The following is a 15,108-nucleotide window of genomic DNA, read 5'->3' as shown; positions in this document are numbered from 1 at the left end:
TGTCCGACTCTTTGCGACCCCGTGGACTGTAGCCTACCAGGCTCCTCCGTCCATGGGATTTTCCAGGCAAGAGTACTGGAGTGGGGTGCCATTTCCTTCTCCATACGGGAAGCCTTCATCATTTTTGTTAAGACCTCACCTGATTGGGTGAGGCCCACCCACACTATGATGGGTCATTAGCTTCCTTCAAAGTCCACTGACCTAAACTTTAGATCTCTTCTAAAAATACATTCACAGTGACATCAGGGGGTAATTGACCAAGTATCTAGGAACCAAGGCCAGCCAGCTGACACCTATCATTTACTGCTTTCACCTTCTGTGTCCTTTTCTCTGTGGGTGTGTCTTCTCTTCTGTCACTAATGAGGACACTTGTCATTGGATTTAGGACCTGGCTAAAGCCAACCCACCTAAACCCAGAATGATTGCATCTTTAGAGCCTTGGCTTAATTACATCTTCAAAGACTTTTCCAAATAGGGTCATGTTCCCAGGTTCTGAGCTTCAGGACGAGCTGCATCCAGCCACCAAGGTGGTCATCAGCTTTCCAGTCCGTGCTCCATCCCCCTACTGTGTGTCTTTGCCCAGCAAACTGTGTTTATCTGATTGTCGTATGCAGGATACTGTGTGGGGATCTGAAGGCTAGAAAGCCAGATGCCTGCCCTCAAGGACTTGCTGGGGTCCTGGCACATCAAGGCATGAGGGTGGGGTCATGGACAGAAACTCAACCAGAATCAAAGCCCTCAACAGTTTATGCTGCTGCCTGTGGTCAAAGTGTTCTCAGAACATCACTTCTGTTCTCTGCGTCTTTGTTCATTTCTATACAATAGCCAATGAGAGAGTCACGCTCTGGAGGAGTGTGCCCTACGGAAGAATCATAGCATATGGAGCTATATCTATCCTATCTATACCTACACCTGCCTATACCGATCCTATCATAGCATATGGAGCTATAAGCAGCACACTGCCTGGGTAGAGTCCAAGCTTCCTACCTGTGCAGCCTTGGGCAAATGGTTAACCTCCATGAGCCTTAGTTTCCTCATCTGTAAAATGGGAGAAATAGAATTCATGTGTGTACAGTGATGGGCATACACCTGGCACTTGGGAAAGAATAGCCGTTAGGATTATCGGTATCACTGAGAGCTGCCTTGGTCTTTGATTCAGAGTATGGCTCCACCCACCGCAGATGCAGGTGGGCGGGGCAGACAGTGGGGATGCGTGGCCTGGGATCAAGGGGCATGTTCAAGGATGAAAACGAACAGGTATCAGCTATGTTTACAAGGAGTAATGGAGCTGGCATACAGTGGGTGAGCCCTGGCTTTCCATTGGTTTCCAGGGGAGGTGTCATGGGGCTGTGTGTGTGTGAGTCACTCAGTCATGTCCAACTCTTTGCAACCCCTTGGACTGTAGCCCACTAAACTCCTCTATCCATGGATTTTCCAGGCAAGAATACTTGACTGGGTAGCCATTCCCTTCTCCAAGGGATCTTCCTGACCCAGGGATCAAACCTGGGTCTCCTGCTTTGCAGGCAGATTCTTTACCACTGAGCCACCAGGGAAGCCCCTCATGGGGCTGGAAGAGGCCAATCCTGGGTGGATTCTCTACCTGTTAATGAGAGATCCAGCTTGCAAGAAGCACTTCAACACACCATGGTCCATGTTCACCAGGTTCCTGCTGTGTGGCTCGCGTGCCCCACTCAGGACATGTGCATGCTGTTCTGCTCAGTTGCTCAGCCTTGTCCGACTCTGAGACCCCATGAACTGTAACCCACCAAACTCCTCTGTCCATGGGATTCTTCAGGCAAGAATACTGGAGTGGGTTGCCATTTCCTCCTCCAGAGGATCTTCCTGATCCAGGGATCAAACCTGCATCTCCTGCGTCTCCTGCATTGGCAGGCAAATTCTTTACTACTAAAGACCCTGTTGTTGGGAAAGATGGAAGGCAAAAGGAGAAGGAGGAGGCAGAGGATGAGATGGTTAGATAGCATAACTGACTCAGTCGACATGAATCTGAGCAAACTCAAGGAGACTGTGAAGGACAGGGAAGCCTGGCATGCTGCAATCCATGGGATGGCACAGAATTGGACACGACTTAGCAACTGAACAATGACAAGGCCTAGGAAGCCAGGACATGTGAGCAGTCCTTCAAGGATTTTTCCATAGCTCTGCTCACATTCCTCCTGCTAAAGTGTCAGCCCTGGTTCGCTGAGTCCCTGTGACAATGATGTCATTGACACGCGCCTCAGAACAAGACATAGCCCCGTGTCATCACATGTCCACATTTTTCTTTATTCATAGGTTTTAAGTTCCAGTTCTGTAAGACTTAAAGAAAAATCTTCAGGGTCAAAATGCATGACTGCCAAAGTAACCCTTCTACCCTGCCTTTTACTTGTTTATTTTTTGGCCACATCCCACAGTGTGTGGGATCTTAGTTCCCGGATCAGGCATCTAGTCTGTACCCCCTGCATTGGAAGCATGGAGTCTTAACCACTGGGCCACCAGGGAAGTTCCTGTACCCTCCCCCCACTTTTAAAAGTTCATCTTGTACTTTTATTTAACATGTGTAGCATGAACTGTTTTTCATTTTCTAATAAGTTCTATATTTTATTGTAGTATGGAGACATTTCAAGAGACTCTCAAGGGACTTCTGAGAATGGAGTAATTTTTCAGAAATGTGCAGTGGTGAGTATTCATCTGTGGTTTATACTTAAAGAGAAAGTAATTGAATTTGCCAAAAACGTATATTAGTAGAGTTATGTATTTAAAGAACTGGCAAATCACATGGCCGTCTACCCATATCTAAGCACGGGTGATGAAGTGACCCACGGGGATCTCATATTTTATATGGAAGCACCAGACTAAGATTTTTTTGGTAACAACAAAATCATTACTGAAAATCCTCTGTGATTATTTAAAATGGGAAAGAAAGCATGTATTTTCTCCCAGATTTTAACATTGGTATGATGCCAACAGTTTACAAATTTATGTAATGTCTTTTAGGTCTTTGATTCTTACTAATCTCATGAGATGACCTTCACATGATCCTTGTGTTGAGGGTCCCCGAGACCATCGTCAGGTTCAGTGGTTCCCTTGAAGGACTCAGGGAACTCAGAAAAGCTGCTCTACTCACAGTCACAGTTTATTACAGCAGAACGATATAGATGATAGTCAGCAAAGCCAAGAGCTCATAGGACAGAGTTCTGGGGAGACCAGGCCCAAGACCCCTGGTCATCTCCTGGTGGAACTGAAGGAGCAGCATTTAATTTTTCCCAGCAGTGGTGTGTGACATCACCAGGGAAGCTCACCCAAGCCGTGGAGTCCAGGATTCTTATTGAGGATCCATCATGTAGGCATGGAGCACTCATGTCACTGACCTCAGTTACTCAGGTCACCTGAACACAGCTTTGTCCAAGGCCCTCACTGTGAATCACATGGTTAGCACAGACTACCTGGGGTGGCCCAAGGCCATAAGTATAGCAAGACACTCTTTCCAGACAAGATATTCCATGGGCTTTAAGGGCCAGTCTCCCAGGAGCTGGTCCTCTCTTTGGGATAGGCGGGGTTTGGACAGTCCAGCTCTGCTTAGCTAACTGTGTATTGCACAGCTCTCTTGCAGCCCAGGCCTTGGCTCTCTTGCTTCTCTTCCTGGAATGCAGTTGGAGCTACCAGTTTCTCATGCGTCCTCCTAGAAATGCTTCCTGCTACATGGGTGTAGTTATGAGTATGTGTGTGTGCCCATGTGCACATACATACACATACCTTCTTTCTTCCCCTTTTTACGTAGGTGACAGTACCCTATACACCAAGTTTTACAATTTGCTTTTTTCACTTATTACAATCCAGAGCTCATTCTTCTTGGGGGTGTACATGACTTACCTCTCTTTTCTCAGCTTCTCTGTTTCTTTCAGCAGAGCTGGGGTGAAGGAAGGGCAGGAATGGTGGGAAATAGGCTTTGAGAGAGGGGCAGGACACGGTGTCAGAGGCCAGGTGGGGAGCCAAGCTGGAGATGGGCCACTGGCTTTGAATAACTGAGCTGTGCAAACACATGGGTGGGCAGAACCTGGAAGGCGACTGGCCAGGAGACAGGAGACCAGCTCAAGGCAAACTTGGAGATCAGATGACAATCAGAGGCCCCGGACTGGCTGGGACTGAATCTTCAAAATAATGGATTAAGAAAGCACTGCAGTTTGTTTTTCTTGGTGACCCCAGTTGTGACAATCTCCCCACTGTAGTCTCATGCATGGATGTTTTTTCATCTAAGTTTCTCTGTGGTTTCACTGCATTTCAGGGTCCTGGTTTCTTTGAACCGGTCTGAGCAACAACTTGTCAAGCGGGAGTCAAAATTTTCCCGGGGCCTTTGAAATCAGACCTGATGAATTCTAGACCCTTCGTGAGATTGTGGTCCCTTCCCTCTGCCTGCAGACCTAGTGGGTGCAGGTTGAGCTGGGGCCTTGCGTTGGGAAGTCGGGCTCACCAGCAAGTCTGGCCTCATTCCCCTTCCTGTCCTAGGTGTCTGTGCAGAGTGAGTGGCCATCGGTCCACGTGCGACTATTTGTGAACAACACCAGGACACCCACGGCCGCCAACCTCTCCGACCTGCTCTTACTCGACAACATCACAGGCCTCACGGTTAGGGAGTCGGCTGGAAACCAGACCTCGAGAGGCTTCCAGGCTTTCAGGAAGAAGTTTCTGCAAGGTAATAGCCACATGTACAAAGTTAAGGGTGGGGCACGATGGAGATACACACAGATGGGCACAGAGCGCAGGATGGGCAGCAGGCATCTTCTCAGACACAGACTTGTGTTCACGCCGTTGATCCTCATGGTGGAATCTGCTGGTGGGGCATCAGAGGAGACCCTTGCTCAGCGTCTGCAACCAGGAAGCTGGTTTGTCACTTGGATTGAGAGAGGTGGGATTTGGGGAAGGATTTTTAAAAATATGCATATTCAAAGTTTATTATGAACAATTTCAAACGTACACAAAGAGGTTATAGCGAACCCCACTGTATCCATCAGCCAGATGATCAAAATGACCGTCACTCAGTGAAATAAAGAGCTTGTTTGGGGGAGTGCTGGACAGACAGGGGAGGGGTTTGGCATCAGCCCAGGAAGCGTGCTGTTGACGTGTTCAGCTGTATTCATGGGAGTGACTCTGCTGCTAATTAGCTCCCGTTCAAAGCGTGACACCATCACTGGTTGGCTTTCAGAGGTGTGTTTCCTGGAGTGAGCTTGTCATTGGTTAATTAAGGAGATTTTTTTTTTCCTTTTTTTTTTTTTTAACTTTACAATATTGTATTGGTTTTGCCATACATTGACCTGAATCTGCCACAGGTGTACAATTAAGGAGATTTAAAACCAATTCTGGGGGCTTCCCTGGTGGCTCCGAAGTAATGCAGGAGACACAGGTTTGATCCCTGATCCATGAACATACCACGTGTGCAGAGCAACTAAGCCTATGCATCACAACTCTTGAGCCCGTGCTCTAGAGCCTGGGAGCCCGGCTCCTAAAACGCATGTGCCCTAGAGCCCATCCGCCACAACAAGGGAAATCACCACAATGAAAAGCCCACGCACCACACCTAGAGAGTAGCCCCCACTAGCCACAACTAGAGAAAAGCCTGCACAGCAGTGAAGGCCCAGCACAGCCAAAAATAAACAAGTAATTAAAAAAATAGTAATTCTGGAATGCAGTTGTTACTCTGACTTCAGAGCTGTCAGTTTTCCTAGGAAGGTGGGACTTCTTTTATTCTGAGAAGGTGCCTTGTCTACAGATGAAGAAACGAAGGTGATGAGGAACCTGCCCAAGGCCCAGGGTTGGTAGTCAAGGTGGAGACAGACTCAGTCTGACTTCTCCATCCACCCCATGCCCACGATGCTATAGTGCATCTCACAGGCCTGGGACTCTTACTGACTTCCATATACATGGCCCACATTGCTCATCAATGCCACCACTCTTTCTGAGTCTAGATGAAACCTCAGAATCCATCTTAACACCGTACTATTGACAGAAGCTGTCAGTGGAGTTGGCCCGCCAGTAGTGACCTCTTTGCTGGCGCTGGTTTAAGCAATGGTGTAAGAACCGTCATGGTACATCTCAGCTAAGTGATCTTCAATGCCTTTCTTCAATGATGTAAAAATAAATCTCCCCAGTTCTTCAGCTTGTGCTTAGAGACAGGAACGTAGGGCTGAGAGCAGAGCCCAGACTCGATCTCAGACAGAGCTCTCTTGATTCCTCGCCGTTTCAGAGCCATGTGGCCTCCAGAAATCACTGCATTTCTCTGAGCTGCAGACGTGGTGTGTGTCCCCCGGACTCACAAAGTCACTGCAGAGTCTGAATGGGGCGACATGGCCTGGCACTCTGCCTGCCTCTCATTTTATCGCTCCAGTGGCCTTGTGTAGTCCATGCTCCTACCGTCCCGAACTGGGCACGTTCCTCCCATGGCTCAGCATCAGCTCCTACTCTTGTGTCCCGCTGGAGGACCTTTCTCTGCTCCCCTGCCCCTCACTCACCTGCCATTCCTGCACTTCACCTGCTCGGAGCCAGGACCACACACTTCACCCATGAACTCGCTGACTTCTGCTCTTGACACGTGCGCTCTGCACATCCCTGAATCTCAGTCCCTGCAGCTGTGAACTGTGGGTGCTCTGGCACCCACTTCCGGGAGTCCTTCTAAAGAAAAGGGAGTTCCCCACCCACAACTCCAGAGCCCATTGGTTCACCCTGGGGTGTGACCCCTCCCTATCGCAGAGGTGCCTTCTCCTAATAGCTGGCATTTCAATCCTGGCTTCTTATTAAGGGGAGCTTTGAGTCAGAAACCCCGTCTTCTAGGGAAGCTTCTCTGTGTAATTAAGCACCAACCAGCGACCATGAGATCAGAAGGGACCCTCCGTGAGCCTGAGTGGCCTTCCTCTCCCTCTCCCGGGTCTGGTCTGGCACTGCCTCTCTGTGCTCGTGCTGGGCTCCCAGGACCAGGCTGCCTGGAGGTGTCAAAGTGGCGGCTAGTGTCACCCAAAAGTTAGTTCAGTAAAGACTTTTTCTTCATTGTGTGAATAGGAGCAGTGGGAATAAATAGGATCCCCACCTGGATTCCAAACAAAACAGAAAGGTTCTGTATTTCATAAGTGGATGAGCTGAATACATCCTGAGTTAGGAAGGCTGACCCGCCCAGCCTCAGGCATTTCTGGATGGGTTGGGGTCCAGGTAAAGCTCCCCGCACCTGCTGACAGCCCTTCCGAGTGAAAGCAGAGAGGGCCCAAGAGCACGCCTGCTTGATTTACTCTCCATGCTAAAAAGTATGTGAGCTCAAAGGGGCCCTGGCTGCCGCCGTGGGCTGTGGTGCCGCCGCCTTTGGACAGTGGCCGTGTCTGGGGTGTGCAGGGACCCCCCTGCTAACTGCACGTGCCTTCTCTCCGAACAGTTGGAGACTCCTTCTTGGTCAGCTACACAGCCTCGCTGGAGGCCAGAGATGTCGGGAGTGGAGACATCCTGTTGCTTCCTGCCCAGCTCTCCTTCCAGAGTTCGTCACCGGTATTGTCTATGTTACTTGTGGTTTCTGTCTTGTCATTGTTGTTTTAGAAACCTCGAGCACATTATCCATTGGTCATGCTCTTCTTCCTTCCATCCTCCATTCATTCAGTGATGCCGAATTCTGGATTAGTGAATGGGCCCTGGAATCTCACACACTTTGCCGTGAACCAGGCTCCCTTTTAGCTTCTTGTAACCTCTATGGACCTGATTATCAAGATAGTCATCCATAGATGTTAATTTCTTTTTTTTTTTTGCCATGGTTTCATATTTATTTATACATGTCTACATAGGGTTTTTCTTTTCCTTTTTTAAAAATTTATTTGCATAGATGTTAATTTCTCATCACCATGTCTTGTGTGTAATAAGCACTCAACCATATACTTTCTATTGATATTGGTTTGCTAGAGCTGCTGTGAAAAGGTACTGCAGACCAGCTGGCTCACAAACAATAGAAATGTGTTCGTTCACAGCCCTGGAGGCTGGAAGTTCAGGTCAGGGTATGGGCAGGGTTGTCTTTCTGAGGCCTCTCCTTGGCTGGTAGACAGCTGTCTTCTCCCTGTGCCTCACGTGGTCGTCCCTCTGTGTGTCTGTATCCTCGTCTCCTTATAAGGACGCTTGTCAGGTGGGGTTAGAGGCCACCGTGATGGCCTCGCTTTACCTTAATCACCTCTGTTAAGGTTCTGGATCATGGAAAAAGCAAGAGAGTTCCAGAAAAACATCTCTTTCTGCTTTATTGACTATGCCAAAGCCTTTGACTGTGTGGATCACAATAAACTGTGGAAAATTCTGAAAGAGATGGGAATACCAGACCACCTGACTTGCCTCTTGAGAAATCTGTATGCAGGTCAGGAAGCAACAGTTAGAACTGGACATGGAACAACAGACTGGTTCCAAATAGGAGAAGGAGTATGTCAAGGCTGTATATTGTCACCCTGCTTATTTAACTTCTATGCAGAGTACATCATGAGAAATGCTGGGCTGGAGGAAGCACAAGCTGGAATCAAGATTGCTGGGAGAAATATCAATCACCTCAGATATGCAGATGACACCACCCTTATGGCAGAAAGTGAAGAGGAACTCAAAAGCCTCTTGATGAGGGTGAAAGTGGAGAGTGAAAAAGTTGGCCTAAAGTTCAACATTCAGAAAATGAAGATCATGGCATCCGATCCCATCACTTCATGGGGAATAGATGGGGAAACAGTGGAAACAGTGTCAGACTTTATTTTTTTGGGCTCCAAAATCACCACAGATGGTGACTGCAGCCATGAAATTAAAAGACGCTTACTCCTTGGAGGGAAAGTTATGACCAACCTAGATAGCATATTCAAAAGCAGAGACATTACTTTGCCAACAAAGATCCGTCTAGTCAAGGCTATGGTTTTTCCTGTGGTCATGTATGGATGTGAGAGTTGGACTGTGAAGAAGGCTGAGCTCCAAAGAATTGATGCTTTTGAACTGTGATGTTGGAGAAGACTCTTGAGAGTCCCTTGGACTGCAAGGAGATCCAACCAGTCCATCCTAAAGGAGATCAGTTCTGGGTGATCATTGGAAGGACTGATGTTGAAGCTGAAACTCCAATACTTTGGCCACCTGATACGAAGAGACGACTCATTTGAAAAGACCCTGATGCTGGGAAGGATTGAGGGCAGGAGGTGAAGGGGACGACAGAGGATGAGATGGTTGGATGGCATCACCAACTCAATGGACATGGGTTTGGGTGGACTCCGGGAGTTGGTGATGGACAAGGGAGGCCTGGTGTGCTGTGATTCATGGGGTCACAAAGAGTCAGACACGACTGAGCGACTGAACTGAACTGAACTGGACAGATAGCAGTCATAATGCTCACCTTTCATTCCCTATGTTTTCTAAGCAGAGGAGTATTAGAAAGTATGGGAGTGGATGTTTAGGGTGTTGGGGCTTGGTGGGTCGAGAGCACTGGAATGAGAGGGGATCTCACTGACGTCAGAGCCTGCAGTTCTCTCCTCCTTCCTGAAGGGGGCAGACCAGACCCTGGAGGGGGAGGGTAGTTGCTCAAGGTCATTCCTTTCCCCTGACCTCACCCTCCTCCAAGTGTTTCACCACCTGGGTATGACGCCTGTGTTTCCCTGGCCATGAGGGGAACTGGTGTCTGGATTTCACAAACGCCTCCGGGAGAGGAGGCATCACGGTTCCACAGACCTTTTCCCCTGGAGTGACTTTAAGACCACCACCTGCTCTGACCACCCCCACCCCCGACAGTCAAGAACCCACTGTAGCTCCAGGTGGGTGGGTCGGAAACAGACCACTTGTTACCCGGTGTCTCAGATGCCAAAACCGGTTGACTGAACTGCTTTCTTTATTCTTTTTTCTAGAACAGAACCCAGCTAAAAGCCCCCTTCACCATAACAGCAGAAGAAAAGATCACGGTAAGAGAAAACTTTGACCGGGACACCCACATTACACTCCCAATGCGTCTCTTTCTGTCTGTGGTTTGTGGTCTCTTGCTGTCCTCAGAGGCCGGGGAGGGACCCACCACTGACCTTAGCCTCCTAGACCCGAGCCGAGGCTGGGGGCTCCCTGCGGTCTGGGGTTCCCCAGTGTGGCCTGGGGGCTGTCTGGCTGGTTTTCTGAATACCCCCTTCATCTGGGCGAGATGGATTGGTCACTGCCTGGGACCAGCTTGAGGCCCCACCCACCCATCTGTACATCTGTTCAGCGGGCTGGTACCTGCCTTTCGGTGTTTGCCCGTGGCCAGTGGGTGGTCCGTGTTTTGTCTTCCCAGAGCTTCTCAGGGCTTAGAGACCTGCTTCTGCGGTCCACCCGGAACACTTCTCCCTTTTTCTTCATCATCCGCTCACCCACAGCTCACGCATCCATTCATGTGTTCATCAAGTGTTAATTCATCATATAAACATAGTCCACGTTTTTTCAACCCCCAGTGCATGCATACTAAGTTGCTTCGGTCATGTCTGACTCTTTGTGACCCTATGGAGCGTTAGCCCACCAGGCTCCTCTGTCCATGGGATTCTCCAGGCAGTAACACTGGAGCAGTTGCTATGCCCTCCTCCAGGGGCTCTTCAAGACCCAGGGAACCAACTCACGTCTCTTGTGCCTCCTGCATTGGTAGGTGGATTCTTTACCACTGATGCCACCTGGGAAGCCTCCCAGTAATTGCCAGGCCAAGGAGTTTACATTTGCTGAATCCTGACATCTGCACTACAATCTTGGGGGATAGATTGAACTTTTAAATTGCCTCCATTTCTTATATGGGGAAACTGCGGCATGCCCAGGTCAAGGCATTTGCCTAAGGTCACATGACCATGTGTCAGGGCTCCCAAGACCACCCCCAGGTGCAGGGTTTTCCTAGGAGGACCCAAAGCACTGCACACATTGTCGTACTCAGGCTGATGTTGATAGAGAAGGGTGCAGAGCAGAATCAGCAAAGGGAACAGATGTGTGGGATGGGCTCTGGAGACACCAAGTACAGGCTTCCCAGGTTCTCTCCCAGTGGAGGCATGCAGGGCATGCTGAATTCCTCCAGCACAGAGTTGTGACATCACATGTGAACTGCTGTCCATCAGGGAAGTCATTAGAGACCCAATGCCTGGCACCTCCCAGCAGGACAGCGTGTGTTGAGTATAAACCACACCATATGCACAGCAGTTTAGGCCATGAGCCCCACTTATCAGGGGATGGTGGGAACCCTCTAAAATCCACGTTCCCAGACACCAGCCACGGCCCAGCATCTGGAGCAGGCCTCCCAGAGGATGGAAGCCTCAGGCCCACTGCATGAGCGCCTTTCTGCACAGCTGGTGTTAGAACGGGATTTGAACCCAGGCCCTTTGGCTCCAGAGCCCTGCTGTTGGGCAGTGGACCACACTGCCTCCTAGCAAGCTGAATTCCTACACAGAAGAGGCAGGAACAAAACCCGAGGCAGGCACACAGGTGTAGACAGTTCTCCTGGCTGGTCCGTGCATCCCCCACTGTGCCCTGCGTTGTGGGTGGCCCTCAACAGGTAAAGATCCCTGATTGGGCTGATTGTCATCATTGCCTGTGATTGCCCCTCAGCGGAGGAGGTAGCTGATGGTTGCGTGATTGCAATAAAGGTCAGAGAACATTCATTTAATCAATATTTATGAGCCCTTCCTCCATGGCCTGATAGCTCAGTTAGTAAAGAATCTGCCTGCAATTCAGGAGATCCCAGTTCAATTCTTGGGTCAGGAAGTTCCACTGGAGAAGGGATAGGCTACCCACTCCAGTATTCTTGGCTTCCCTGGTGGCTTAGCTGGTAAAGAATCCATCTGCAATTCAGGAGACCCCGGTTCGATCCCTTGGTTGGGAAGATCCTCTGGAGAAGGAAAAGGTTACCCACTGCAGTATTCTGGCTTGGAGAATTCCATGGACTCTATAGTTCATGGAGTTGCAAAGAGTTGGACACAACTGAGCGACTTTCACTTCACCTCCATGGCCCAGACCCTCTCATGAGGATGGAGACGCACCATATCCAGGTCTTCAGGGCTGCCTCTGGCTCACACATTGCCTTCAGGAGAAGCAGGAATAGGTGGCCCCCCAGGCTGCAGACAGCAGGGGTCTGGAGCCAAAGCACCCAGGTTCAAATCCTGTTCTAAGACCAGCTGTGCAGAAGGGTGTTTACACACAGGCCTGAGACTTCTGTCCTCTGGGAGTCCTGCTCCAGATGCCTGTTCCAGATCCATGGGTGCAAGGCTAGGTGGTGGAGCAGTGGGTTGGATTTCAGCCCCACTGGTCCCTGGGCCAGGTAACCTCTGCCTGTGGACCATGTTCATGAAGGTCATTATCAAGTGGAGAGATGAGACGTGTTAGTGATGGCTCTATAGTGCTGTGGGGAAAATAAGCTATCATACCAGAAGCCTGACTCTGACTTCCTGTCCCCCACTGATTGTATGTGACACTCGGCACACTACTGACCTCCCTGAACTTCAGTATGCTAGGTGTAAAATGAGAATAATAACAATACCTGCTTTATAGGGTGATAACCACAATAAATGGATTGAGGCAGGCGAAGTACTGAGCACAGTGCCTGGCATTCTCTAAGTGCTCAATAACCCTCATCAATGTTATGAAACATGCAAACAATACTGTTGTGCAACTGTTTTGGATTAATTGTGTGTATCAGAGTCGCAAACTCAATTTCCATGAGAGTCACACCAGTGCTGCAAGTGTGTGAGTCAGGCCTATGGAAGATTCTAAGGTGTAGTGGAGTCTGCAGCAGCCTGGAGATTCAGACTGCCCATCACCCACTATCTGTCCCCCCACTTTGTAACATTAAACAAGAGGAAAAAAGCCAAACAGTGTACATCAGCTGTGACTGAATTTGTGAGGTTGTAACCTGACATATAGATCATAGATCAAGTGGAACTGATAAGGTGCAGGGGAGCTGAGTGGGCTCGGTGGATCCACAGGCCTCTTGGAAGAGATAAGAGTTCAGTTGGAGCTTAAAGAAAAGGCTTAACTAAAGATGGAGGAGAGGTTTCTAAAATATGCAGCTGAAGATCTGACATCAAGGTTAAGCTTGTTTTGACTGTGGGTTGGATGTGAACCAAGGTTTACTGGGTGCAGGCACAGTGCAGAGTCAGACACGACTGAGCAACTAGCACACACACAAGCAGCGCCAGACATCATTAGGGCGCACGTAGTGGCCCTTGCCAGGTAAAGTGTGTGAGCCATCACGTTGGCTTGGGCACCTGCGAAGGTAATGTCATTATACTAGGAACATGTGTTGATGAACAGAAGAGCTTGGCAGTGAGGTATAAGCTCCTCTGACATTTTCATCAAGCAGGTAAAACAATATTGGATTGGCCAAAAAGTCTGAACTAACATTTTGGCCAACTCAATACAAAGTAAAGACATTATGTAACCCGTTATGTAAACTGGGATCTGAAACACTTGGAAGAGACCCTATTACTTCCTTAATTTTTTATTAATTTCTTGAGGGTGAAACTGACATCTGTCAGATAAGGCCCCAAGAAGTCCTCTCTGCCTCCTGGATGAACAGAGAGGAAAAAATCACTCCACCCTGTACTGGACATTGAGTGTAGGTGTTCTTTTATTTAAAAAAAAATTGTTGAAGTACAGTTGATTCACAGTGCTGTGTTAAATTCTGTTGTACAGCAAAGTGACTCAGTTATACATATATATTCTTCTTCGTATTTTTTCCATTATGTTTATCACGGGATATGGAATATAGTTCCCTGTGTTCTATAGTAGGACCTTGTTTATCCACCCTGTATACAATAGTTGCGTGGAGGTGTTCTGATTCACTCCAGCTTCTCATACTAAAGCTGGGCATCCTGCCAAGCACTGGGAGAACAAGTCACCATATTTTACTCCAAAGATCTGGATCTAATCAAGAGTGAGACATTTAAACCAATTGGTATGTCATCCAAATTCATTTAGAGTGTAATTCCTGTAAGAATAATAGTGGAATTGGGAGGAGGAATGTGATCAAATCAAAGTTTCATCTGAAAGTATAAATTTATGAGGCTAGGTGAAAAATTGTCGAAATGAAGAATAACATGGGAAGATTTGCCATATCAGATATGAAAAATTAGAAAGCTGCATTAACACCATATGCAGGTCTTGCAAGAGAAACTAGACCAGTGGATCAAAATAGAGTATCTACACGTACGTGTATCTGACAAAATGATATTTCAACTCAATGGGGAGAGAATGTTTCATTTATTAATTTGGGGAGCAATTGACTGGATCTTCTGGAAGAAAAATGAAGATGAAGTCCCTCAATAGATATAAATCTAAATAGATGAAACAGTTTGTAAAAAGTAAATCCTGGTTAATATGCTATGGGGAAAAAAAATCAAGGAAAATCATCGATATTGTCACTCTGCTTATTTAACATATTCAGAGTACATCATGTGAAATGCTGGGCTGGATGAAGCACAAGCTGGAATCGAGATGGCAGGGAGAGATGTCAACAACCTCAGATATGCAGATGACACCACCCTTATGGCAGAAAGTGAAGAGGAACTAAAGAGCCTCTTGATGAAAGTGTGAAAGTGAAGGAGAAAGTGAAGGAGAGTAAAAAAGATGACTTAAAACTCAACATTCAAAAAATGAAGATCATGGTATCCAGTGCCATCATTTTGTGGCAAATAGATGGGGAAACAATGGAAACAATGAGAGACTTTATTTTCTTGGGCTCCAAAACCACTGCAGTTGGTGACTGCAGCCATGAAATTAAAAGACACTTGCTGTGTGAAAGAAAAGCTATGACCAACCTAGACAGCATGTTAAAAAGCAGAGACATTACTTTACCCACAAAGGTCCATCTAGTCAAAGCTATGGTTTTTTCCAGTAGTCATGTATGGATGTGAGAGTTGGACTATAAAGAAAGCTGAGCTTTTGAACTGTGGTATTGGAGAAGACGCTTGAGAGTCCCTTGGACTGCAAGGAGATCCAACCAGTCCATCCTAAAGGAGATCAGTCCTTAATATTCATTGGAAGGACTGATCTGAACCTGAGGCTCTGATACTTTGGCCATCTATGCGAAGAGCTGACTCACTGAAAAAGACCCTGATGCTGGGAAAGATCGAAGGCAAAAGGAAAAGAGGA

At 47.9% G+C, this 15,108-nt stretch overlaps 1 protein-coding gene across 5 annotated transcripts in view; it reads left to right on the top strand.

Moving 5' to 3' along the window:
- EVC2 (EvC ciliary complex subunit 2) overlaps positions 1-15,108 on the top strand; it is a 153,806-nt gene that overhangs the window by 14,327 nt on the left and 124,371 nt on the right. For all 5 annotated transcript variants that reach the window (XM_044945651.2, XM_044945649.2, XM_006044374.4 and 2 more), the window contains 4 exons: positions 2,608-2,676; positions 4,504-4,690; positions 7,412-7,521; positions 9,873-9,926. In XM_044945651.2, the coding sequence (XP_044801586.2) occupies positions 2,608-2,676; positions 4,504-4,690; positions 7,412-7,521; positions 9,873-9,926 (420 nt within the window). The remainder of the gene's footprint in view (positions 1-2,607; positions 2,677-4,503; positions 4,691-7,411; positions 7,522-9,872; positions 9,927-15,108) is intronic.

This window comes from Bubalus bubalis, chromosome 7 (genome assembly GCF_019923935.1).
Source record: "Bubalus bubalis isolate 160015118507 breed Murrah chromosome 7, NDDB_SH_1, whole genome shotgun sequence".
NCBI classification, from domain to species: domain Eukaryota; kingdom Metazoa; phylum Chordata; class Mammalia; order Artiodactyla; family Bovidae; genus Bubalus; species Bubalus bubalis.
The sequence above is the reverse complement of the archived record's forward strand: the minus strand, read 5'-3'. Positions and strand labels throughout refer to the sequence as shown.